Source organism: Heptranchias perlo, chromosome 4 (assembly GCF_035084215.1).
Source record: "Heptranchias perlo isolate sHepPer1 chromosome 4, sHepPer1.hap1, whole genome shotgun sequence".
In the NCBI taxonomy this organism is placed as follows: domain Eukaryota; kingdom Metazoa; phylum Chordata; class Chondrichthyes; order Hexanchiformes; family Hexanchidae; genus Heptranchias; species Heptranchias perlo.
In genome coordinates this window covers 63,503,185-63,527,615 of record NC_090328.1, presented here as the reverse complement: position 1 = coordinate 63,527,615, position 24,431 = coordinate 63,503,185, and the positions used below count along the sequence as shown (strand labels likewise).

At 42.6% G+C, this 24,431-nt stretch overlaps 1 protein-coding gene across 6 annotated transcripts in view; it reads right to left on the bottom strand.

Moving 5' to 3' along the window:
* sncaip (synuclein, alpha interacting protein) overlaps nucleotides 1-24,431 on the bottom strand; it is a 140,753-nt gene that overhangs the window by 59,527 nt on the left and 56,795 nt on the right. For 5 of the 6 annotated variants that reach the window (XM_067983023.1, XM_067983022.1, XM_067983028.1 and 2 more), the window contains 2 exons: nucleotides 23,739-23,842; nucleotides 10,618-10,690 (listed from right to left, as the gene is read on the bottom strand). In XM_067983023.1, the coding sequence (XP_067839124.1) occupies nucleotides 10,618-10,690; nucleotides 23,739-23,795 (130 nt within the window). In that variant the 5' untranslated portion in view covers nucleotides 23,796-23,842. Of the gene's footprint in view, nucleotides 1-4,940; nucleotides 5,056-5,183; nucleotides 5,337-10,617; nucleotides 10,691-23,738; nucleotides 23,843-24,431 lie in introns of those variants that run through there. The other variant, XM_067983027.1, reaches the window with a different exon arrangement.

Here is a 24,431-nt window from a genome sequence, read left to right as displayed (position 1 = left end):
CACAAGAGGTTAGTGTACAAAATTAAAGCACATGGGATTGGGGGGGAATATACTTGCATGGATTGAGAATTGGTTGACGGACAGGAAACAGAGAGTAGGAATAAACGGGTTTTTTTCCGGGTAGCAGGCAGTGACTAGTGGGATACCGCAGGGATCAGTGCTTGGGCCCCAGCTAGTCACAATATATATCAATGATTTGGATGAGGGAACGGAATGTAACATTTCCAAGTCTGCAGACGACACAAAGCTGGGGTGGAATGTGAGCTGTGAGGAGGATACAGAGGCTCCAATGTGATTTAGACAAGTTGGGTGAGTGGGCAAGAACATGGCAGATGCAGTATAACATGGATAAATGTGAGGTTATCCACTCTGGTTGTAAAAACAGAAAAGGCAGATTAATATCTGAACAGGTGATAGATTGGGAAAAGGGGAGGTGCAACGAGACCTGGGTGTCTTTGTACACCAGTCGCTGAAAGCGAGCATTCAGGTGCAGCAAGCAGTTAGGAAGGCGAATGGAATGTTGGCGTTCATTGCAAGAGGATTTGAGTACAGGAACAGGGATGTCTTACTGCAGTTGTACAGGGCCTTGGTGAGACCACATCTGGTGTATTGTGTGCAGTTTCGGTCTCCTTATCTGAGGAAGGATGTCCTTGCCATGGAGGGAGTGCAACGAAGGTTTACCAGACTGATTCCTGGGATGGCAGGACTGACGTTTGAAGAGAGATTGGGTCGACTAGGTCTATATTCACTAGAGTTTAGAAGAATGAGAGGTGATCTCATCAAAACATATAAAATTCTAACAGGACTAGACAGACTAGATGCAGGGAGGATGTTCCCGATGGATGGGGAATCCATAACCAGGGGTCACAGTCTCAGGAAACGAGGTATGCCATTTAAAACAGAGATGAGGAGAAATTTCTTCACTCACTCAGAGGGTGGTGAACCTGTGGAATTCTCTACCACAGAAGGCAGTGGAGGTCAAGTCATTAGATGTATTCAAGAAGAAGATAGATATGTTTCTTAATGCTAAAGGAATCAAGGGATATGGGGAAAATGCGGGAACAGGGTACTGAGTTAGACAATCAGCCATCATCACATTGAATGGCGGAGCAGGCCCAAAGGGCCGAATGGCCTACTCTTGCTCCTATTTTCTATGTTTCACTCTAATTTACACTTCCTTCTCAGTCCTCGTGCTGTTAATTTCACAATCCTTCAATGTGATTGGTTAAGGAGATACTCAGTTGCATACCCTGTTCATTCAGGTCCCAGATGCCCCTTTTCCCTTGCTGCGATGTTATCAGCTCGCACTTTTAGCAACTTGCTATGCAAAAAATTTAAAAACCTAGGGCAAATCTAACTAACACCTGACGCTGTTAAGTGCCCCGCTATAGTAAATCACAGCCCATTACAGCTTTTTGCATTTCTTCCTCCCCACTTTAGGTCTCGACATGTGATACACCACAGTCTCGCCAACAACTGGTCAGGGAAGCCTCCGTGCATGGCTACTACGAAGGTCATTAAGTGATTACAGTTGAGGGTGGCTTCCTGTTGATTTTAGTACCATCTAACTGGATAAGATGGAAAGATATTATTAAACCAAGCCAAGAGAATGTATAAGAAAAGATTAGCGGGTAACATAAAAGGATACACTAAAGTCTTTTCTAAACATATAAAAAGAGTAAAAGTATAGTCAAAAGAAGGATGGGGCCGATTAGAGACCAGAAAGGAAATCTTCTTATGGAAGCAGAGGGCATGGCTGAGGTACTAAATGAGTACTTTGCATCTGTCTACACAAAGGAAGCAGATGCTGCCAGTGTCACAGGAAAGGAGGAGGGGGTAGAGAAATAGGATAGGGCAGCACTCCAAGTAGAAAAGTCACCTGGTCCAGATGGGATGCATTGTAGGTTGCTGAGGGAAGTAAAGGTAGAAGCAAATCCTCCTTAGATATGAGAGTGGTGCCAGAGGACTGGAAGGTTGCAAATGTTACAACCCTGTTCAAAAAAGGGGAGAGCATAAACTCAGTAACTATAGGTCAATCAGCCGAACGTCAGTGGTGGGGAAACTTCTAGAGACCATGGGTGAATTTTAACCCCAAAGAACGGGTGGGTTGTGGTGGGGTGGGAGTTTAAAATAATAGATGTTGGAAGAGGGACCGTTTCCCGGCTTCAATGTGCCCAGATCCACATTAAACGCAGACGCGTTTGAATGCGCGGAAACCTGGAAGTCCTGTTCCCACTTAATGCTGGCAGCCGGATTGATAAAGGGGCAATTTAGGTCATTTAAACAGTTGAGGTACTCAATTTTTTGTGGATTCTGGAACAGAAACGGATGTAACTTCTCCTGCACGCGTTTCCCATAGCTTCTGAAACCCACCATTGAAACAGAGGCGAGATGCAGCTGAAGCTTATTTGGCCCTTTAAACCAGTGATTGATACATCTCAATAAAAGGTCAGATATTGTAACTGGTCTCTCACGCAAACGTTTGGCTGGGAGTTCTTTGCGTTTAGACTGAGAATTCTTGTGTTCAGACAAATTTACCAATGTTTTGGAGCCTCTCAATTTGACAAGATCAGGATGGGGGGGCACAATGGATCTATTCCACAGTACATCTGAGGAGGAGGAAAATCACCATCCACGGCAGACACGTCGTGCAGTTCTGGGATCTGCAGTTGCACAAGACAGAGGTGCGCAACGAAGATCTGAAGAACAGCAGAGAGGGGACCAACAGCAGGGCAGAGGTTGCAGGAGGCACTACCCACGTGTGACGGTATACAGGCAGTGGCTGAGCTTCCTGGACCTCTCTGAGCAGTGCCTACGCAGGCTCAGGTTGAGTCAGCAAGTGGTCACAGGCATGTATAGTTTCCTTGAGGAAGAGTTGCTCCCTGCTGGACCTGGTGGCCACGCATCGTCCGTTGCAGTAAAATTAAACATGGCCCACAATTTCTTGACCTCTAGATCCTTCTAGGGAGCCACCGGTGACATTTCCAGGGTGTGTCAATCATCTACATGTAAGTGTATAAGGCAGGTATCGGATGGGTTGTTTGCCAGGGCATCCGATTACGTGAACTTCCCCAGCAACGACAACAGTCAGACGGAACGGGCGCTGGATTTTGACACTCTGGCTGGCTTCCCATGGGTGCAGGGCACAATCAACTGTGCACACATGGCAATCCGAGGACCTCCACATGAACCAGGAGTATTCATTAACCAAAAGGGTGATCGCTCCATCAATGCACAGCTGGTGTGCGACCACAAGAGATTTCTGCAGGTGTGCGCCAGATTCCCTGGCAGCTAACATGATGCCTTAATTTTGCACTAAACATTCCAGACAGGAGACAGACTTACAGGCTTGCACCCTGGAAACAACGGATGCTCCCTGCAAATGTGGATCATTACACCTGTGAGGATCCCCACCAACGAGGCGCAAGAAAGATACAACCAGAGCCACATGACCACCAGTTGTGTCATTCAGCAAGCCGCAGGCATGTTAAAGGTACGCTTCAGATGCCTTGACAAGTCTGGGGGACCCCTTCAGTATTCGCCAGCAAGGGTCTCCAAGGTAATCGTGGTGTGCTGCATCCTGCACAGCTGGTGTGCGACCACAAGAGATTTCTGCAGGTGTGCGCCAGATTCCCTGGCAGCTATCATGATGCCTTCATTTTGCACTAAACATTCCAGACCTCTTCCAGACAGGAGACAGACTTGCAGAGCGCTGCAGAGAGGTTTAGAGGTGGTCGCAGACAAAGGTGCTCGTCAATCATCCTCTGTTGGCGGCAACATTGAGGAAGAGGAAGCGGATGAGCAAGTGGTGAGGAGGAGAAATATGAAAATGGTGCATCAGTCACTAGACCAGTCGCCCACATTGATGCCCAGGATGCCCTCATCTCTCACAGGTTCTCATATTGATTGTCCAAAAATCAAGATATTTGAGATACTCATGCCATCTGGCACAATCACCACCACGGATGTAAGTGTTAATAATGAATAAATTTTATGTGCCAACATAAAAAGGAATAGAAATCACAACATAACAACAACTTGCAATATATAGCACCTTTAATGTGGTAAAACGTCCCAACGCACTTCACAGGAACGATTTTCAAACAAAATTTGACACCGAGCCACTATCACCCTTGTACACACCCTTGGTAAACCACAAGTGCTTAGACTTACGCTTTCTAACACTTCTATGTGGTGCATCCCCTGTGGCTTCAGCAGAGGTAGAGGCAGGCTGCTTGGATGCTTTTGGCCTACAACCTCTGGGTTTTGGAGCCCGTGAGGGGCAGACTCGGCCATCGGGAGAGGAGGCACTATTTTGGGTAATAGCTGGGGGGGGGGTGCGGCAACGGGTGAGATGTAGGAGCACTGAGTGGAGGTCCCACTTCCATGTCCCTTTTCGCCATCATCCCTCTCCTGAGCCAGCACATCATCACTCCCACCACTCTGCTGGAGAGCAGCTTGGTGAAGATCAGTGACTCATTGAAAGGCCGCTAATAAGGTATCTGTCATCCTGTTTAAGGTGGCAGACATGCTGTCTTCCAAAGTCTGCACGGTCGTGCTAATGCTGTGCACAGACTCATTTTTGAGCTGTGCTTGAAGGTCAGTGGAGATGACCACTCTCTCCATTGCAGACATTCGTGCATTAACCTGTGACAACAATCCACTAATGCTGGAGTAGGACGTCTCCATCCTCTCTGCTATTGTAGAGTGTGCGTGGCACATTTTCCAGTACCTCACAAAGGTGCAGCTGTACCTCAATCATTCTCCTTCTCAATGATTGCCCCCAGGGTTCAGCATCTGTGTCCAGCTGAGCAGAACTTGGAGTGCGCCTTCTGACACGGACTCTCCACAGCTGCCCCTGCCACCAATGTCTATTCATGCTCACTTGTGACTTGTGAATCACCAGGTGAAAACCCAACTATCTGCATGAGAGGACCCACCGTGTGCTGGTGCATGGCTGCGTATCCTGTGACGCTGCAATCTCAGAAGGAATGGGGTCGTCTGAGGAATTGACATCATCCCTATCTGCAGACTATTCCTGTTTGTGTGAAGGCCCTGGAAGACAAAAGAAAGCAAAACACTTAGTCTTGGCACAATAACAATCTTGACAATTTTCATACTTCAGTCACTGATTATATGAAGTCAGCATCTTTGTGAAAGATGTTTTAAATTGGGTCACCAACCATCTGTTAGCTCCCAGTCTCTCCATCTTTGATTGAGAGGACCGCAGATATCCCACTTATTTCCATTGAGTCCTCCTCTGCATTAGTTAGTTCCACAATTCGTGAAGGTCCACCGTCAGTCCTTGCCCTCTCTCTTGTGTTTTGTGTTCCTTTCTCCTACAAGTGGTGACAGAACAGACCTGTGAGTAACTGAGGGTGCCATATTCACCTGTGCATTGGGTGAGGATGACTATCATACAGATGCATCAGAGGGCCACTGCCACACAGATGCATCACATTGCATCGGGGTGAGTGACACCGTTTGTTGCATAAATGGAGAGGTAATCCAGTGGATAGAAAGTGAAGGATGGTTGCTGGTGATCCTTATGTGGATGTGAGGAGTCATGTGATGGAGTAGGCTTGCCAAGACAGAGTGATGAAGCAGGGTGGGGGGTTGTACACAACAGGATATGGGTGAATCAGCTAATCTACTCACTTTTCCAGACCTGGTCAGATCACTGAAGCACTTCCTGCACTGCAGCCAAGACCTGGACACCATGCTTCTGCTTATCACCTCTTGTGCTACTTCCAGCCAAGCCTTTCAGGTGACAGAACCAGATTTCTTCGTGCCGTCCCTTGGATAAAGAACCTGCCTCCTGGCTCTCACTACAGCCAGTAGTTCTTCTAGGGGGGCATTAGTAAATCTAGGCACTGACTTTGCTCTCCTGGACTCCATTTCTCCTCCAAAATCCATTTTTGAACTGGCCCTTTAAATACTGCAGTTTTGATCGCGTCATTTGGGTGCACAGTAGGCCCACTGTGCAGCTTGGAGACGTGAAACCCGGAAGCAAAGTTAATTGCCTACTAACGAGTTGCGATCGCAGATTTAAACGCGCACACTTGGCTTCCCCATGTGCAAATCCACCCACCGAGTTCCCCGCTCAAAGTTAAAATCCAGGCCCATAATCCGGGCCAAAATTGTCACTTGAAGAAACATGCATTAATAAATTAAACAGATTTGTTAAAGGCAAATCGTGTCTGACAAACTTGATCGAGTTCTTTGATGAAGTACTGATGAGGGTAGTGCAGTTGATATGTAAGTGGACTTTCAAAAGGTGTTAGATAAAGTGCTACATAACAGACTCATTAACAAAATTGAAGCCCGTGGAATTGGTAGGTATATATTTACTATTGACCTGTACTTGGGTATAGACGGCATAATTTCCAAGTTTGCAGATGACACATAACTTGGAAATGTAGTAAACAGTGAGGAGGATATTAGCAGACTTCAGGAGGACACTAGCAGACTGCTGAAATGAGCAGTCACGTGGCAGATGAAATTCAATGCAGAGAAATGTGAAGTGATGCATTTTGGAAGGAAGAATGAGGAGAGGCAATACAGTCTCCCCCACTTATAGCAGGTGCGTTTGTGCAAACGTGATTTGCCCGCTAGACGTGATAGCCGGTACAACGTTTGACAGACTTTATGGTGAGCATAACCGTTGAATACTGAATAGCCGTGAAATTAAAACTGAAATATTTATAACAAAATGAGAAAACGCAAAATAGTATGAAACATTTCTGTAGGAGCAGTAGTCTGACCAAAAGGTGAAAACAATTAAATTAAACAAAAAAAAATTAAATTAAACAAACAGTTGTTTTTCGGACTGGAGGAAGGTATACAGTGGTGTTCCCCAGGGGTCAATACTAGGACCTCTCTTAATGATCTATATTAATGATTTGGACTTGGGTGCACAGGGCACAATTTCAAAATTTGCAGTTGACACAAAACTTGGAAGTATCGTAAACAGTGAGGAGGATAGTGATAGACTTCAAGAGGATTCTATGAATTTATTCGTGTCAAGAGGACATAGACAGGCTAGAGGAATGGGTGGACACATGGCAGATGAAATTTAATGCAGAGAAGTGCAAAGTGATACATTTTGGCAGGAGAACAAGGAGAGGCAATACAAACTAAATGGTACAATTCTAAAGGGGGTGCAGGAACAGAGAGAGCTGGAGGTATATGTGCACAAACCTTTGAAGGTGGCTGGACAGGTTGAGAAAGCGGTCCTGGGCATTATAAATAGAGGCATAGAGTACAAAAGCAAGGAAGTTATGTTGAACCTTTATAAAACACTGGTTCGGCCACAACTGGAGTATAGTGTCCAATTCTGGGCACCGCACTTTGGGAAGGACGTGACGGCCTTAGAGAGGGTGCAGAAAAGATTTACTAGAATGGTTCCAGGGATAAGGGACTTCAGTTACTGTGCTCCTTAGAGCAAAGAAGGTTGATAGGAGATTTGAAAGAAGTATTCAAAATCATGACGGGTTTAGATAAAAAGTAAACAAAGAGAACTGTACCCATTGGCAGAAGGGTAGAGGACCAGAGGGCACAGATTTAAAGTGACTGGCAAAAGAACCAAAGGTGGTATGAGGAAAAAGCGAGTAGTTATGATCTGGAATGCGCTGCCTGAAAGGTGGTGGAAGCAGGGTCAATTGTGGCTTTCAAAAAGGAATTGGATAAATACTTGAAAGGAAAAAAATTGCAGGGCTACGGGGAAAGAGAGGGGTGAATGGGACTAACTGGGTTGCTCTTGCAAAAGAGCCGGCATGGGCTTGATGGGCCGAATGGCCTCCTTCTGTGCTGTAACCATTCTATGATTCGCTCATGCAGTCATTTGGCTATTGGTCTTAGTCTTGGGCTGTGCTAATCTTTGATTGCACAGAACACTTGGCATCTTGGAGGCTCTATATTTCATGCACGTTATGAAAACTCGTAGTTTATTTTGTTTGTGTAAGTAGCTACCGCACTTTAATACTGATTGAAGAATGAATAATAATCACTGAGCAGCTAACACTCCTGTTCTAGTTTCATCTAATGTGGTAACACTGGCTAGTGCCAGTCTAGTGGGCTGATTATCGCCTGGTTGAACGAACAAGTGAGGAAGCACAGCTGTTTCTGCCCAAAATCAACTGAGTACTTAAGACGTTATAATTGGCAACTTTGAGATTGACATTAAGGCAAATGGATAATGGTTATTACTTTTTGGCCGCTATAAGCGCCTGTCCGTTTTAAAAGTGGACATTAAGTGGTGGGGACTGTAAAAACGAAATGGTACAATTTTAAAGGGGCTGCAGGAACAGAGAGACCTGGGGGCTCTCAAACTCAAATCTTTGAAGATGGCAGGAAAAATTGATACGGCTGTTAAAAAATGCATTCAGAATCCTTGGCTTTAGCAATAGAGGCATAGAGTACAAAAGCAAGGAAAGTTATGCTAAACCTTTGTAAATCAATGGTTAGGCCTTAGCTGGAGTACTGTGTCCAATTCTGGGCACCACACTTTCGAAAGGATGTCAAGGCCTTGGAGAGGGTGCAGAAGAGATTTACTAGAATGGCACAAGGGATAAGGAACTTCAGTTATGTGGAGACGAGAGAAGCTGGGGTTGTTCTCCTTAAAGCAGAGAAGGTTAAGGGGAGATTTGATCGAGGTGTTCAAAATTATGAAGGGTTTTGATAGAGTACATAGGGAAAAACTGTTTCCTCTGGCAGGAGTGTCGGTAACCAGAGGACACAGATTTAAGATAATTGGCAAAACAATCGGGGGAAATGAAGAGAAAGTTTTTTTGCGCAGTGAGTTATGATGATCTGGAATGCACTACCTGAAATGGTGGTGGAGGCAGATTCAATTGTAACTTCCAAAGGGAATTGGATAAACACTTGAAAAGGAAAAATTTGCTGGGCTATGGGGAAAGACAAGGAGTGGGACTAATTGGATAGCTCTTTCAAAGAGTACGCACAGGCACGATGGGCCGAATGGCCTCTTTCTGTGCTGTGTGATTCTATGAATTTATTCGTGTCAACAATAAGCAATTCATGCTGTCAGCATTTTGGGAGCACAATCTACGTCAGCATTTGCTAACAAAAATCAGCGTGGACTGGGCCCCTCTCTACTCAACTCCGCTAATAGAAGTATTTCCAACCTCTCGCTATGGTACGTGGGGTTTCATGTGATAACAGGAACCCACCTTCAGTATTCAGTAGCCAGAATCTCAAGAAGCAGCAGCACTGAAGCGAATGTGGAGGGAAGAGGGGGAAAAGGGCAGGTGCAAGCAGTGATTTGGGTTGGGAAGGGAGCACCAGTGTTTACTGTGAGGGGAGAAAGAGAAAGACTGATAGTATTAACTGCAGGGAGGGGGAAAAACAGTGCCTGAAAGGGGCAGGAAGAAGTAGAGCAGAGTACCAGTTTAATTGAGAGGCAGGGAACAGAAGAGGAACACTGGCTCGGCACGGGCTTGATGGGCTGAATGGCCTCCTTCTGTGCTGTAACCATTCTATGACTGGCTTGATAGGGGAAAGTTGAATTGGGGGGAGGGGGGGCAGAGGAAAGAGAGAAGAGTGCCAGTGTGAAACGGGAAGGGTTAAGGAGGAGAGTGTTTCTCGGTGAAAGGGAAGTTGGATGGGGGCAGTGTCTCTGAACTCGGTCCAAGGAAGTAGAATGGTCTGTATACTGGGTTGGGGGGGGGGGGGGGGCGGGGGTGGAAACAGAACATAGGAAAGTGACTTTTGAGGCAACTTTTTGCAAGTTTGTTGTTAATGCAAAATCTCTTTTTTTTAAGATTAAAAACTTATTTGTGAAGTGCCCCTAGCAGAAAACAGGCGCCTGAGCGTCCAATATGGCAAGCAGGCATGCGTAATCACATTCCGCACCAAAAGTTCACTGCCCACCATATTGGTAGAGGCTGAAGTATAGCCATCCAGGGCACACGCCTGAAACAGGCATCAGGCCCATGGGGAGGCTAACGCCTGTTTCAAAACCCCTTCCCGAAATTGGCTGCCCTGATCGCTGCCAGTGCTGGGCCTGCTACATTCAGGATAACCAAGTCTACATGTGACCGTAAGGGGACTGCTGGAGGCCGCCACCAAAAAGGTACTATTTTTTTTAGAAAATACTTACTTGAATGTGGAGCCAGGAGGAGCAGGAGCGATCGATGTCATAAAGACCCTTGCCAGCTCCCTCCCGATTACCATCCGGGGCCGCTGCCGGTAAGGAATCAGTCTGAAATTTAAATCCCATTCACCAGCGAGCTACCTGGGGCACATAGCAGGTGTCCTTAGCTCACCGGACTAATTTAATTGAGGCCCTAGATCAACTGTGCTTTGAGCCTGAACTGTCCAGAGCAAGAATTGTTCCCTGTGCCAAGTTTACACCAGCAGCACTATCCAATTTCACCCCCTCTGTCTTTTTCTTTCTGCTGTCTTCACAATCATTCAGCAGGATTGATCCACGTCCTGTTCGGAGTTTTGAATGCAATTAGTTCTTTACTTTTGGTGCAATACATGGGATAATTGACAACATACTTCACCTACTTAACTAGTTTTTTAATTCCAATCGACTACATGCACACAATGCAAACTAGACAAAGATGAAAATATGTTAAATATATGAATTACCTATTCGGTCTTCATTTTGCATATCAGATCTCTTGTACAGTTCAGGAAGGGCTTTTGCTGAAGAATTTCCAAACTAGACAGACACAAAATGTGGAGAAAAATTACACACAGGAGCACACACCATATACACCACCTTTCTCCACCCTTCTGCAAAAGTAAAGAAACTTGCACATTATAAGCTATGTGTGATGCCACATATCCCAGAACGTAGAATTTAGCTTTTTCAGGTTCCACGACAAGACAGGAGATAGAAACTTTTTGCAGTAAGTCATACTTCAACAATCGCTGAAAACAAAAACATCAAACAAAACCTTTCAATCTTTTACATAATTTTCCAAGTACCACTTACTTGAGCAGCAGCACTAGTTGAGTTGTCTTAACTAAAGTGCCTTCCCAACATCACCTTCCCAACTGGTTAAAATAAGCTGTTTGCAAAATGTTGAGAAGTCATATGTATCCTTTTAATGCTTTACCAATGGGTAAAGATTGTAATTGTGAGCATGCTTGCATACGCACACAGTTGATGGCAATACAATGAAATTGCAACCAAGTCCCAATATTGTTTCCAGAAAACCAGTAGAGCTGCAAGTTATTTGTTGCAATCGTGTTTTAACCCTTAGACTACTGATAGTTGCTGGTAAATTACAATCACACAGGCCAGCCTCGAGATAAAACTGAGATTAGACATTGTAACACAAACACAAACTTATAGAGCTAAACACCTTGCTTCTAGCACGTCCATTATGTTTGGGAAATTGTCCACCACATTTCAAAGTGTGTGTTTGTCACAGTTCCAAACTAGTTGCACCATTTGCCTGATTTGTCTCAAATAATTATCTGTTAAGTTAACTATGCCTCCCAAATCCTCCCAAAGTTAACTATGCAACCATCTTCAGCCAGAAGTGCCGAGTGGATGATCCATCTCGGCCTCCTCCCGATATCCCCACCATCACAGAAGCCAGTCTTCAGCCAATTCGATTCACTCCACGTGATATCAAGAAACGGCTAAGTGCACTGGATACAGCAAAAGCTATGGGCCCCGACAGCATCCCGGCTGTAGTGCTGAAGACTTGTGCTCCAGAACTAGCCGCACCTCCAGCCAAACTGTTCCAGTACAGCTACAACACTGGCATCTACCAGACAATGTGGAAAATTGCCCAGGTATGTCAAGTCCACAAAAAGCAGGACAAATCCAATCCGGCCAATTACCGCCCCATCAGCCTACTCTCAATCATCAGCAAAGTGATGGAAGGTGTCGTCGACAGTGCTATCAAGCAGCACTTACTCACCAATAATCTGCTCACCAATGCTCAGTTTGGGTTCCGCCAGGACCACTCGGTTCCAGATCTCATTACAACCTTGGTCCAAACATGGACAAAAGAGCTGAATTCCAGAGATGAGGTGAGAGTGACTGCCCTTGACATCAAGGCAGCATTTGACCGAGTGTGGCACCAAGGAGCCCTAGTAAAATTGAAGTCAATGGGAATCAGGGGGAAAGCTCTCCAGTGGCTGGAGTCATACCTAGCACAAAGGAAGATGGTAGTGGTTATTGGAGGCCAATCATCTCAGCTCCAGGACACTGCTGCAGGAGTTCCTCAGGGCAGTGTCCTGGGCCCAACCATCTTCAGCTGCTTCATCAATGACCTTCCCTCCATCATAAGGTCAGAAATGGGGATGTTCGCTGATGATTGCACAGTGTTCAGTTCCATTCGCAACCCCTCAGATAATGAAGCAGTCCATACCCGCATGCAACAAGACCTGGACAACATCCAGGCTTGGGCTCATAAGTGGCAAGTAACATTTGTGCCAGACAAGTGCCAGGCAATGACCATCTCCAACAAGAGAGTCTAACCACCTCCTCCTGACATTCAACAGCATTACCATCACCGAATCCCCCACCATCAACATCCTGGGGGTCACCATTGACCAGAAAATTAACTGGACCAGCCACATAAATATTGTGGCTACAAAAGCAGGTCAGAGACTGGGTATTCTGCACCGAGTGACTCACCTCCTGACTCCCCAAAGTCTTTCCACCATCTACAAGGCACAAGTCAGGAGTGTGATGGAATACTCTCTGCTTGCTTGGATGAGTGCAGCTCCAACACTCGAGAAGCTCCACACCATCCAGGACAAAGCACCCCGCTTGATTGGTACCCTATCCACCACCCTAAACATTCACTCCCTTCACCACCGGTGCACTTGGCTGCAGTGTGTACCATCCACAGGATGCACTGCAGCAACTCGCCAAGGCTTCTTCGACAGCACCTCCCAAACCCGCGCTCTCTACCACTTAGAAGGACAAGGGCAGCAGGCACATGGGAACAACACTCACCTGCATGTTCCCCTCCAAGTCACATACCATCCCGACTTGGAAATATATTGCCGTTCCTTCATCGTCGCTGGGTCAAAATCCTGGAACTCCCTTCCTAACAGCACTGTGGGAGAACCTTCACCACACGGACTGCAGCGGTTCAAGAAGGCAGCTCACCATCACCTTCTCAAGGGCAATTAGGGATGGGCAATAAATGCTGGCCTCGCCAGCGATGCCCACACCCCATTAACGAAAAAAAAAAATCCCATCCTTCCCGCAACTCTATGTTTAAATCCCTCCAATCAGGTTTCCACCATTGCCACAGTGCTGAAACGGCCCTTATCAAAGTCACAAATGGCATCCTACGTGACCATGGGAAACTATCCTTCCACATTTTTCTCGACCTGTCTGCAGCCTTTTAAACAGTTGACCACACCATCCTCCTCCAACGCCTCTCGTCCGTTGTCCAGCTGGGTGAGACTGCTCTTGCATGGTTCCATTCCTATCTATTCAGTCGTAGCCAGAGAATCAGCTGCAATGGCTTCTCTTCTTGCTCCCACACGGCTACCTTTGGAGTCCCCCAAGGATCTATCCTTGGCCCTCCTCGGTGACATCATACGAAAACACGTCAGGTTCCTGATGTTCGCTGATGACACCTAGCCCCACCTCACTGCCAACTCTCTACCCCTCCACTTTTGGATGAGCAGGAATTTCCTCCAACTAAATATTGGGAAGGCTGAGCCATTGTCCGGTCCCTGCATCCCTGTTAATACAATTATAAAAATGACAAAATATGACTTTAAAATGGAGACTGAATTACATTTACATCCTGGTCGAATTATGTCCTGGCTTTTCATCCTGCCTCACCTAAAGACTACAACTGATCTTGATACAGTGTGTAATGCCAGAAGAAATCAACTAGTCGCTTATTTTTTTTCAAAAGGTAAGGTTATTAGAAGCCAGCAACTTCCACAAACTAACCAATCATTCAAAAAAAAATTCTGCATTTCTTCGGATAGTAGTATCATACAGCACAGGAGGAAGCCATTCGGTCCATTGTGCCTTTGCTGGCTCTTCGGTCGAGCTATCCAATTAGTCTCACATCCCCGCTCTTTCTCCATAATCGCTGCAATTTTTTTCCCTTCAAGTATTTATCCAATTCCCTTTTGTAAGTTATTATTGAATCTGCTCATGCTATTTCTTCAGCTAGCCAAATATATACACATAAAAAAGTACAATTTATAATACAGCTTAGGCATTTAAACAATTCGCAAAAAACTCATCGATCTACTGTGGCACTGCACACAGTGAGTTAAGACAAAGTGTAGTCTTCAGGTGAAATGGGGTTAGAATTGGGTATAATTGTACCAGAGTGCACAGATGTATCAGCCCCTATTTTAATGTCAGATATTCTGCCCTTATTTTTATATATTTGATTTTGTATTATTTATAGTTAAATAGTAAAATTGATGGCAAGTTGGGAAAGAGGAGTAAAGTTGGTTGGAACATATAGCAGTGCAGAGCTGAGATGCAAAACTGAGGCGCTACAGCAACACCACTGGCAGGAGGGTTTAATTACAGTTTGACAAGTTCACATAAGCAGTTTCCATTACAAATGTGAATTATAAACAGGAATTTAGAATGGAAAAAGTTGACACAAAAGTGTGACAAAAAGTGACTACAGGAAGCAAGGTTTGTAGACAGGAAGTGCATGCAGACAACATTTTTAATTTACTATATAGGTGTTCAAAATTGGCCGTAGAGTTTCCCAAATCCTGATTGAAATCGATGTAAGTTTTGACCCAGAGGCCTGTCTACCTGGGTTGTATTGTTAGTATTGTTTCTTTCTTGAACTGGATCTACTCACCCAATATTTTTCAGGCCCCTCACATGTGATCTTTCAGACCTTTATGCCTGTGTGACCTCCAGTGTTTAGCAACCTCACTGCCATCCCTCCCACTATCCATTCCAGCTCCCATTTGTTCAGTCTGGGTGGGGGTGGTGTTGTGTCTGCTATACGGTAATTAGTTCTACTCACACTGCCTGAGTATTTGGAATAGCGTCTGGAGCAATAGCACACAGTGTGGCAAAGGGCACCGGTCTCGGTTCCTCTCCAACACTGAGCAATGCAACCCGTCCTAAGTCAATTCAAGCTTCTACTTATAGAATTTGTTTTTTTTTTAATGCTTTCTTTGTCAAATAAGACTGTGCAGTGACCAATCTCACCCAGGGAGATGAAGTTGGTAACTTCAATTTGTCATTTGTTACCAATGCCATGGGAGATCTGTTAGTATTAGTTAGTTTTTCAAATGCCAAAAGTGGTCCATTCTTATGTTCTATTAACCTTTTACACAAATAAACAATTTTTAATTAAAAAATTGAATTAACATCTTGCTTCTGCTTGCACTGTCTTAACTTTTCAACTCCCATTGTTTTTCTGTACATTTCTAACTAATATAACTTATATTAGCTCCTTTAAACATGTTTTAAGTTCAAAACACTTTCACCTGATTTTCTAGGCCTCCTGGGTCCTAACTGCCTTTCTGAAAGGGAGGGGGAAGCAACTTTGGAAACACTAGCCACTAACTGACTGAAAACTGGGTCCAAAGGCTAGTCCACTACCAAAACACAAAGACTGACCTAGTCTTGTAATCTTTGATCAATTTTAAAGTATCAGAAAGCCTAATGTGGAAAGAGTTGTTTTGTTATACCTGTATCATGATTGTCTCAGATGAGATAATTCATTTGCAACCCATGAAGAGTTAATACACTGAACCATTTGACATAACTTAAGTTATTGTGTTGGCACAGAAAAAGTTTTCAACTTTTGTATAAATTTTAGTGCCCATTTAAATAATGGACATCTGGCTACACACAAATTTTTGTGCACTCTGACTGTAGAGTATAAGTTTTATATTCTTTAATAATTGAAACCCAAACATATAATTGCACTAATTTGCAAAGACATGTTTAGATTAGGATTTCTATAAACCACAGACAAAAAAATACATTTTAAGCCTTTGCATTAGAATCCATTTACCATTCATTCAGCAATCCATATTAAATAAAAACATATTTTACACAAAGTGTTTAGGTATCCATTACCTTGTTCATTGTACTAAACTGGAGCTGAATGAACACATGACTTGGTTTCTGCTTCACACCATGAATGTTGAAAATGCAAAGGAGCCGACTTAAACAAAATCCTGTTTTGAAATTTTGAAGGCACCAGATGTGACCTCTTGATTTTATTTTCTCGCTACCATAAACTGCTGTGGCACTGAAAGTAAAGTTAGTGATACACAAACTGTATCATACTTCTCCCCACACTGCAATTGAAGTGGTTTTAGGGCAATTTACTGGTGCCGTAGCTTCTACACAAACTGTCTAATCTAGGAAAAGTATTTTTTTATATAAACTAAACGCACACATCAGCAAACTGCATGTGTGCGCTGTTGCGGCTGGAGTGTTTTATAAAGCTACTTACTTCCCTATATTTATCCAGCTCAGTGGACTTAGAGTCGCTTCCAAAAGGAGCTTTGCACTAGGAACAATATAAATTTCTGGATGCTTGTAGTTGAACGATTACAGTTGATTTAATAGTAAATAAAATCAAACACTGAATAATTAGATAACATTTTAAGTTTGGGTACTAATGTCCAAACAGTTTTGTATACAATATGTTTGTTTGCATTTGTTGGTTCAAGAAACCTATAGGAGTGAATTTAAAGTAAGTTTGAATTCTCTAGATAATTACAGATCTAATCCAAGCAAAGCCAAGAGAGAATGCAACTTTCAAAAGGTCCACTTAGGGGATTTACAGTGGTGGCCAAAATTCTCTAATTAGAAAAAAAAATCTCATGATTACAAGAGTATTAAGCTGCCCTCCACTGTTGTTAATCCCATGTTAGGAATGAGTTGTGAGAAAAAGTTAGAGGAAACATCAAGGTGAGGCAGTTGAAGATTTAAAATTATGAAGAGGATTGACAAAATATTATTTTGATAAATATTTGCAAAAAAAAGTTAAAAGGGTACTGAGAAACTGCAGGGTAATGGGACTAAGTGGATATCTTTTTCAAAGAGCTGGCACAGGCATGCTGGGCCAAATCCTATGATTCTACAATCCTGGCGAATTAATCATTATGGTTTAGCGTTCAAATAACACAAGACAAATTAAAAATTAATAAGTCAGAAGTAAAAGGAAAGTCAGGAAGATCTTTTAAAAAATAAGAGGATAATAGATTGAAGTTACCAGGGCAGCACTATAAATGGTTTGAAGGGGAAGTAGATGTGTTTCTGGAATGAAAAGGAACTGAGGGATAGGTCACAATGGAAGAAACACTGATATGGTAAAAACCTGGTATATGAATGCCCTCTCATCCTTTGTCTAATTAGCACCCCTTAACTAAGCTACAGCTTTGTAACTGAAAAAGTAATCATTTGAAAGTATCATAGGCCATCAGGGCAAGATTTGGATTGACTACAAAAAAGTACAATAAAGGGGAGGGTGATAATTGTAACAGCTTTTAGTTATCAATTTATACTGCTCTAATTATTCTAAATTAAAATGGAACAGAGAAAGGAATATTCCAAAAAAAGACTATGCAACCAATGTATTAATATATGGAGCTGTATTCATTTTTTAGACTTTATATTTGTAATTTCTTTTAGCAAAAATGGAAATGATCCAAAAATAGAAATAACAATCCAAGCAAGAAAAAGATATTAAAACATTTAAGATAGCAAAGGGGGAGATAATTGATAAACTAAACAAACTAAGGGAGGATAACCCCTGGTCCGGATGGATTGCATCCGTGAATATTATAAGAAGTTAGGGAGGAGATAGCAGAGATATATATATAATAATTCACTAGAAAAGGGAAAAGTGCCAGAGGACTGACAGACAGACAGTTAATGTTATTACTATATTTAAAAAGGGAGATTGAATAAGTCCAGGGAACAATAGACCAGTTAACTTAATGTCGATGGTAGGAAATATAACTGAATCTTTATCAAAAAGGTGCAATAGAAAGACATCTAGAGAACGTAAATATATTAAATAGTCAGCATGGATTTCAGAAGGGAAAGTCAAGCTTGATCAACTTTACTGAATTCTTAGAAGTAACAGAAAGACTAGCCGAGGGTAACAGTAGATAGAATATATTTGGATTTTCAAAAGGCCTTCAATAAAGGTACTACAATATAGACTCATGGCTAAGGTCAGAGCATGTGGAGTCATGAGACAGGTAGCAGAATGGATAGTAAGTTGGCTACAAAACAGAAAGCACACAGAGTAGGGGTAAGGGTAGCTACTCAGACTAGCAAAAGGTGGGAAGTGGTGTTCCACAAGGATCAGTGCTGAGGCCACTGTTGTTCACAACTAACATTAGCAATTTGGATTCGGGAATCGGAAGTAGAATTTCAAAATTTGCGGACGACACCAAATTGGGGGGATGTAGTTAATACAAAAGGAAGAATGTGTCAAAATGCAAGAGGGCATTAATAAACTTGCAAAATGGGCATGTAATTAGCAAATGAATTTCAATATAGATATGTGTGTGGTGATGCATTTTGGTAGGAAGAGTAAGAAGGCCACATGCTGCTTGGATAATAAGAGTCTAAACGGGATAGAGGAGCAAAGAGATCTAGGGGTACAGATACACAAGTCACTAGAAGGAGCGACGGAGGTTAATAAGGGTTCATTTCTGGAGGGACAGAATTGAAAAGCAAAGAGCTTATGTTAAACTTGTACAGAACATTGGTTAGACCACACAGAGTATGATCTCCATATTATAGAAGGATGTAGAGACATTGGAGACAGTGCAAAACAGATTCACAAGGATGATACCAGAACTGAGAAAATATCCTTAACAGGAAAGGCTGAACAGGTGGGGGCTCTTTTATCTAGAAAAGAGATGGCTGAGGGGTGACCTGATAGGGTAGACGTAGAGAAAATGTTTCTACTTGTGGGGGAATCCAAAACTAGAGGTCATAAATATAAAATAGTCTCTAATAAATCCAATAGGGAATTCAGGAGAAGCTTCTTTACCCAAAGAATGTTAAGAATGTGGAACGCACTACCACAAGGAGTACTTGAGGCAAATAGCATATATGCATTTAAGGGGAAGACAGATAAGCACATGGGGGAGAAATGAATAGAAGGGTATCCAGATTGGGTTAGAAGAAATAGGGAGGGAGGAGGCTCGTGTGGAGCATAAATGCCGGCATAGACCAGTTGGGCCGAATGGCCTGATTCTGTGCTGTAGTTTCAATGTAACTTAATGTAGTAGTACACTACGAAAAACAGTGCATTATGATATATACAAAAAAAATCAAGCAAATGCATTGTAAAGTCACAAACCCTGTAAACAATGAATTCCCCAAGATGAAAGTCATTCAATACTCAGCACAGGGATCCCGGTCACTTAAAAATTATGATCCAGAAAAGCCAGCACATTCTTAATACTCCAGTATCTGAAAATATATACTGAGGTACACAATCTCTATAGTGGCCCACCTATTAGTATCTGAAACAAGAGCCCATCCCCCAATCAATGTAGGAGTTAAAATAATAAAGGAACTACAAAACTACTGGGAAAGGGGTTGTCTAAATATGGCAATTAATATATATTTAGTCAGTTTTAAACTGAAAGTAGGGACATTTGACCAAGAATAGAGTGATGGGCAAGCCGGGTTTCATACAGGACAGGATGCAGGTGACTACATTTTGGACAAGCTGGAGTTTCAGAAGGATAGACAATGGAAGACCAGTGAGGTAAGCACTGGAATAATCGAGTTAGACAAAAAAGTGTGAATCAGGGTTTCACTGGCAGTGGGAGGCTGAGTTGAGGGCTGAGATCAGCAATTTTGCAGTGGTGCTTGTGAAAGGCAAACTTAATGCCAAGGTTGCACAGTTTTCAACCTAAGCAGGTGAGCAGAGATGGGGATGGTATCAGTGGCATGGGAGCAGAGTTTATAGCAGGCACTGAAAACAATGGCTCACTCTTCCCAATATTCAAGTGAAGGAAGTTGCAACTCATCCAAGACCAGATGTCAGACAGGCAGTCAGAGCATGGACAGGATTCTGGGGTCGAGATAAGTGGATGTCGTCAGCATGCAGATGGAAGCTGACCAAGTGCCTGTGTTTGATGTTGCCAAGATACAGCATTTGGATAAAGAAAAGAAGGGGCCAAGGACATATCTTTGGAGGAACACTAGAGGTAACTGTGCAGGGGATGGCAGATATTATTGCTGGAGATTGTTGGCTTCTTTCAATCAGGTAAGAATGGAACCACACAAGGGCAGTTCCTAAAGTTGGGCAATGGAGGAGCGACAATGGAAGAGGATGGCATGGTCAACTGTGCCAAACACAGCAGAGAGGTCATGGAGGAATAATGCACTCCAGACTGTCATAAGGAATGTCATTTGTGGCTTTAGCTAGGGCCATTCCCCATTAAAAATATGAGACTCTCATTCAGAATCTCAATACATGGGTAATCTATATAATTCCCTTATGTTTCCTGCTGTATTTAGCTGCCATTCCTGCTTAAAATGCAATATATTTTTCCTAGTACACAAAAATGTAATGGTTGATTCCAGTCTCTTTATTGTGCAAAGGCCTAGCAACCAACAAAATTTGCAGCTGTTGATTTAGTGCAGTAAAAGCAACACACTTAACAATACTGACCCTTCCACTGAGCTGTAAAATATAAATGGCAGCACTGGCAAATCTAATGACTTACTGGTTAGAAGGTTTTTTTGGTTAGGCAGGTCAGCTGCCCATTAAGTCAATACATTTTAGAAATTATAAACTAGACTTGACATAAAAGTTATAAAGATAAAGATGACCAAAAATATGAAAATTTTAAATTCTCTATCCTCACCAGTTTTCACAAAATAAAACAGTATTGGGAGATGCAGAATTCATGCAAAAAATTAGATTAGCAATAAAATGGTAGTTTAAAGAAAATTGGAGTGCCTGGACATTCAAAAAAGACAACAGGATCAGATTGAATACATGCAAGAATACTTGGAGGAAATTAGGGTACAAGTTGTTGCTGAAATCTCATGCAATTCATTAAAAACAAGGGTTGCGGCAGACTATCAGAAATTAGCTAATGTTCCAAATATAAAAAAGGATCAGAAGCAGAATTACAGAACCCGAAGCTCAACATCCACAGTAGGTAAATACTGGATTCTTATGAAGGAAGCCATTCAAGCGCATTTAAGACAAGTAAAGCCAATAAATTCAAGTCAAGACAGATTTATGAAAGGCAAGTAATTCCTGAACAATTTACTAGAATTCTTTAGCTACAAGAGACTTGTGGCACTGGGAATGAGTACCTTTATTTAAAACATATGAAATCCCAACATTACTTATCCAATGTGCAAAAAGAATACGCAGGTATCAAATCAGACAGTCTGTGGACAAGGCCAGACATGTACACGTATAACTTTGTCACTGATGCATTACATGCTCGGGTCCACTCACTGTTTAAATGCAATTCCATACCACGACCCATGTTAGGACTGTTTCACAGCTCACTCTTGGTCTCTGCTCACAACTCTCTGTATCAACTTATTTAAGCCACCTGGGTCAATACATCTTGCAGTTGCTAAAGATTGCTGGTAAATTGTGGAATTTAGGAGTCTTGGGGCTCGATTTTCCCGGAAAATGCCGGTGCGTTGGGGGCTCCGAAAATCGCAGAAATCCCATTCGGGTTCGGAGCCTGGCTCCAACCCGCCGACTTCAGAGTTCCACACCGACGTATATGCGTGCGTGCAGGCGTCCCGAATCTGGAAGTCCCTCCAACAATTAAAGCCGGCGGGATGATAGTTTAAGAGCCAAATGTACCTCATTGAGGTACTTAAGGCACTTTACTTGTGACAGATTACGTACTTACAACAATTTTTTTAAATTACCTGGGCGGCTTTCCCACGGCTTCTGATTCACGCCTGGTGAAACCAGGCATGAAGGGCCGGATCAGGCGAAAGGAAACAAAATAAATTATATGAAAAACCATTGCGTGAAGTTAAAACACAAAATCAACCTACCTTTCCACCCTGCTCCGATGTCTGATGTCTGTGCCCTCCCCCCCCCCCACCCCGATCTCCCCTACTTCACCGTCCCGATCTTCCCCTCTCTCTCTCCCCACCCCCCCCCCACCCCACCCCCGCCACAATCTTCCCCTCTCTTCCCCCCCCCACCTTCACCGCTCCTCCAGCCCCCCGACCTTCCATTCCAGCGCCGGATGACGTCTCACTCTCTCTCCTTCTCGACCTCCCCCTCCTCCACGTTGCAGCTCCTGATGGCAGCCTGCCTTTCAATCGGGCTGGCTGCCGGGCACAAAACCCGGGCACGTCACTCACCATCAATTACGATGCAATCGCATCGGAAACCATAAGGTTTGTTTATTCGGGTTTGCCACACGTACCTTCAACCACCCCGCTCCCAATCCACCACCATTTCAAAATTGAGCCCTTAGTTTCTGTTTGCATTGCACATTTTCTGGTTTACCCAAAAGACTATTTGAAGTAATTTTGCAGAGAGAGATTCACGATGAAATGGCACAGATGTATGGTGAAAAGTGAATAAACTATCGAGTGGGCTTGGAAGACTTTGCAGTCCCAGAATCACTTCAGCAGTTTACTGTAGCGACACTTTCTCCCATTATTTATTCCTTATGTAAATCCTATCCCTTTTGTCTTAAGCTACCATCTGAACTGGTTAAGATAAAATCCATGATGACATTTACCCAAGACAAGAAAATAAATTACAGTACATACACAGAACAATCACAAGCCAAAGAGACCTACTTAGGTTAACAGAATGCTCTGAGCACAGTAATGCAAGACCAGCTGCAAAAAGACCTCAACAATTAAAAAAAAAACAAGCAATGCACAAATGAGAGGAATAATTTCATCACTAGGGTATAGTTGCCCTCAGAAGGAAACTGGTTTTATTTTTATTGTATTGGAGCAGCTATTAGCATAATAATCTAGGTACATATGTCTAGGCTTAATACTCTAGGCAGAAATCATCTTTTGTTTATGAAAGTTAAGATAAGAAATCTTTTAAAGTTCAGAAAAAGGGCAGTCATTTGTTCCTTATTAGCACAATCAAGAGCATAAAATCAATAAATTGAAGTTACTAATCAGAAAGCCCCCAGCAAATTTGCCCTTTGATTACCAAATGACTATATTTGGAAGTCTAAAATAACCTCAGTAGAGACAATTAAAATAAAATTGCTCTTCCAGCTTTTATGAAAGGAACAGAACATACATTGATTATTTAAATTGCACAAATATTCCATGAAAATTTGACATTTAACAAACATCTTATACACATGGATACAGATGAAAAATTCACATTTAAAAGATCATGCATGGTCTGTAAAACAATGACGCTTTGGGGAATAAAGTTTGTAAACCACCTGATTTGTGTTGAGTTTCCCAGTGGATACGCTCTGAAGAGATAAATAAATAAAACAAAACTAGTTTAAAAGTTGAAGCTGTCATTAATGTCTTTTGTGGATTTTTAAATATTAAGACTTTAAGACGTACTTTGTTCGTTTGGCAGTTCTATTTAAACTAACATTTAGAAGTTGTGAATTATGAATGAATTCTGCAGGTTTGAAATAAATTTGAGGTAAAGATAAAGTTGGATGCAAATAATGATACACCATTTTCTCTACCAAAATTAGAAAAAAGCCACAGTAAATGAGTTTGCAAGTCTAGCCTTAATGTCAAAGTCCAGAATTTTCTTAAAACAAGGTAAAAATGACAAAGAATAATAAACATTACTTACAGTAACATCATCACTAAAATCTATTGCATCCAAATCTAAGTACTCAGGAGTATCCATTGTTTGTCAAGGCACATTTTGGGTAACTGCATACCAAGTACGATATCCTGGAAAGATGAAATCACACTGTAAAACACACACAATTGCAGACACACGACTGATCTTTTTACTCTTTCCAAGATTTTGCGCAACCCAAAAATATAATTACACTTGAATGAAGTTAAAAGCGAGAAACTGTAGACAATCCTAAACCTCGTTCCAAGAATGAAGGAATTCCAGGTTTCCCTCAACATTATTGTATTTAATGCAAAGAAATAAATTGCATTTATATAACACATTTCACGACCTCAGGATGTCCCAAAATAACTTCTTTTGAAATGTAATTACTGTTCTTTTATAGATGAATACAGCAGCCAATTTGTGTACTGCAAGCTCCCACTAGCAGCAGTGAGATGAATAATCAGTTGATATGGTTTGGTGTGAGTTGAGGGATGAACATTGGCGAGGACACGGTGAACTTCCCTGCTCTTCAAAAAAGTGTAATTGGACCCTTTACATCCACATGAACAGGGGCTGGGTTTAATGTCTCTTCCAAAGACATTGTACATCTGTTGTTGAATAAGAGCTGTGTTTATTGAAGCTTAAAAGATGGCTATAAAATTTTAGTAAATGAAGACAAACTCAACTTTCCTCCTT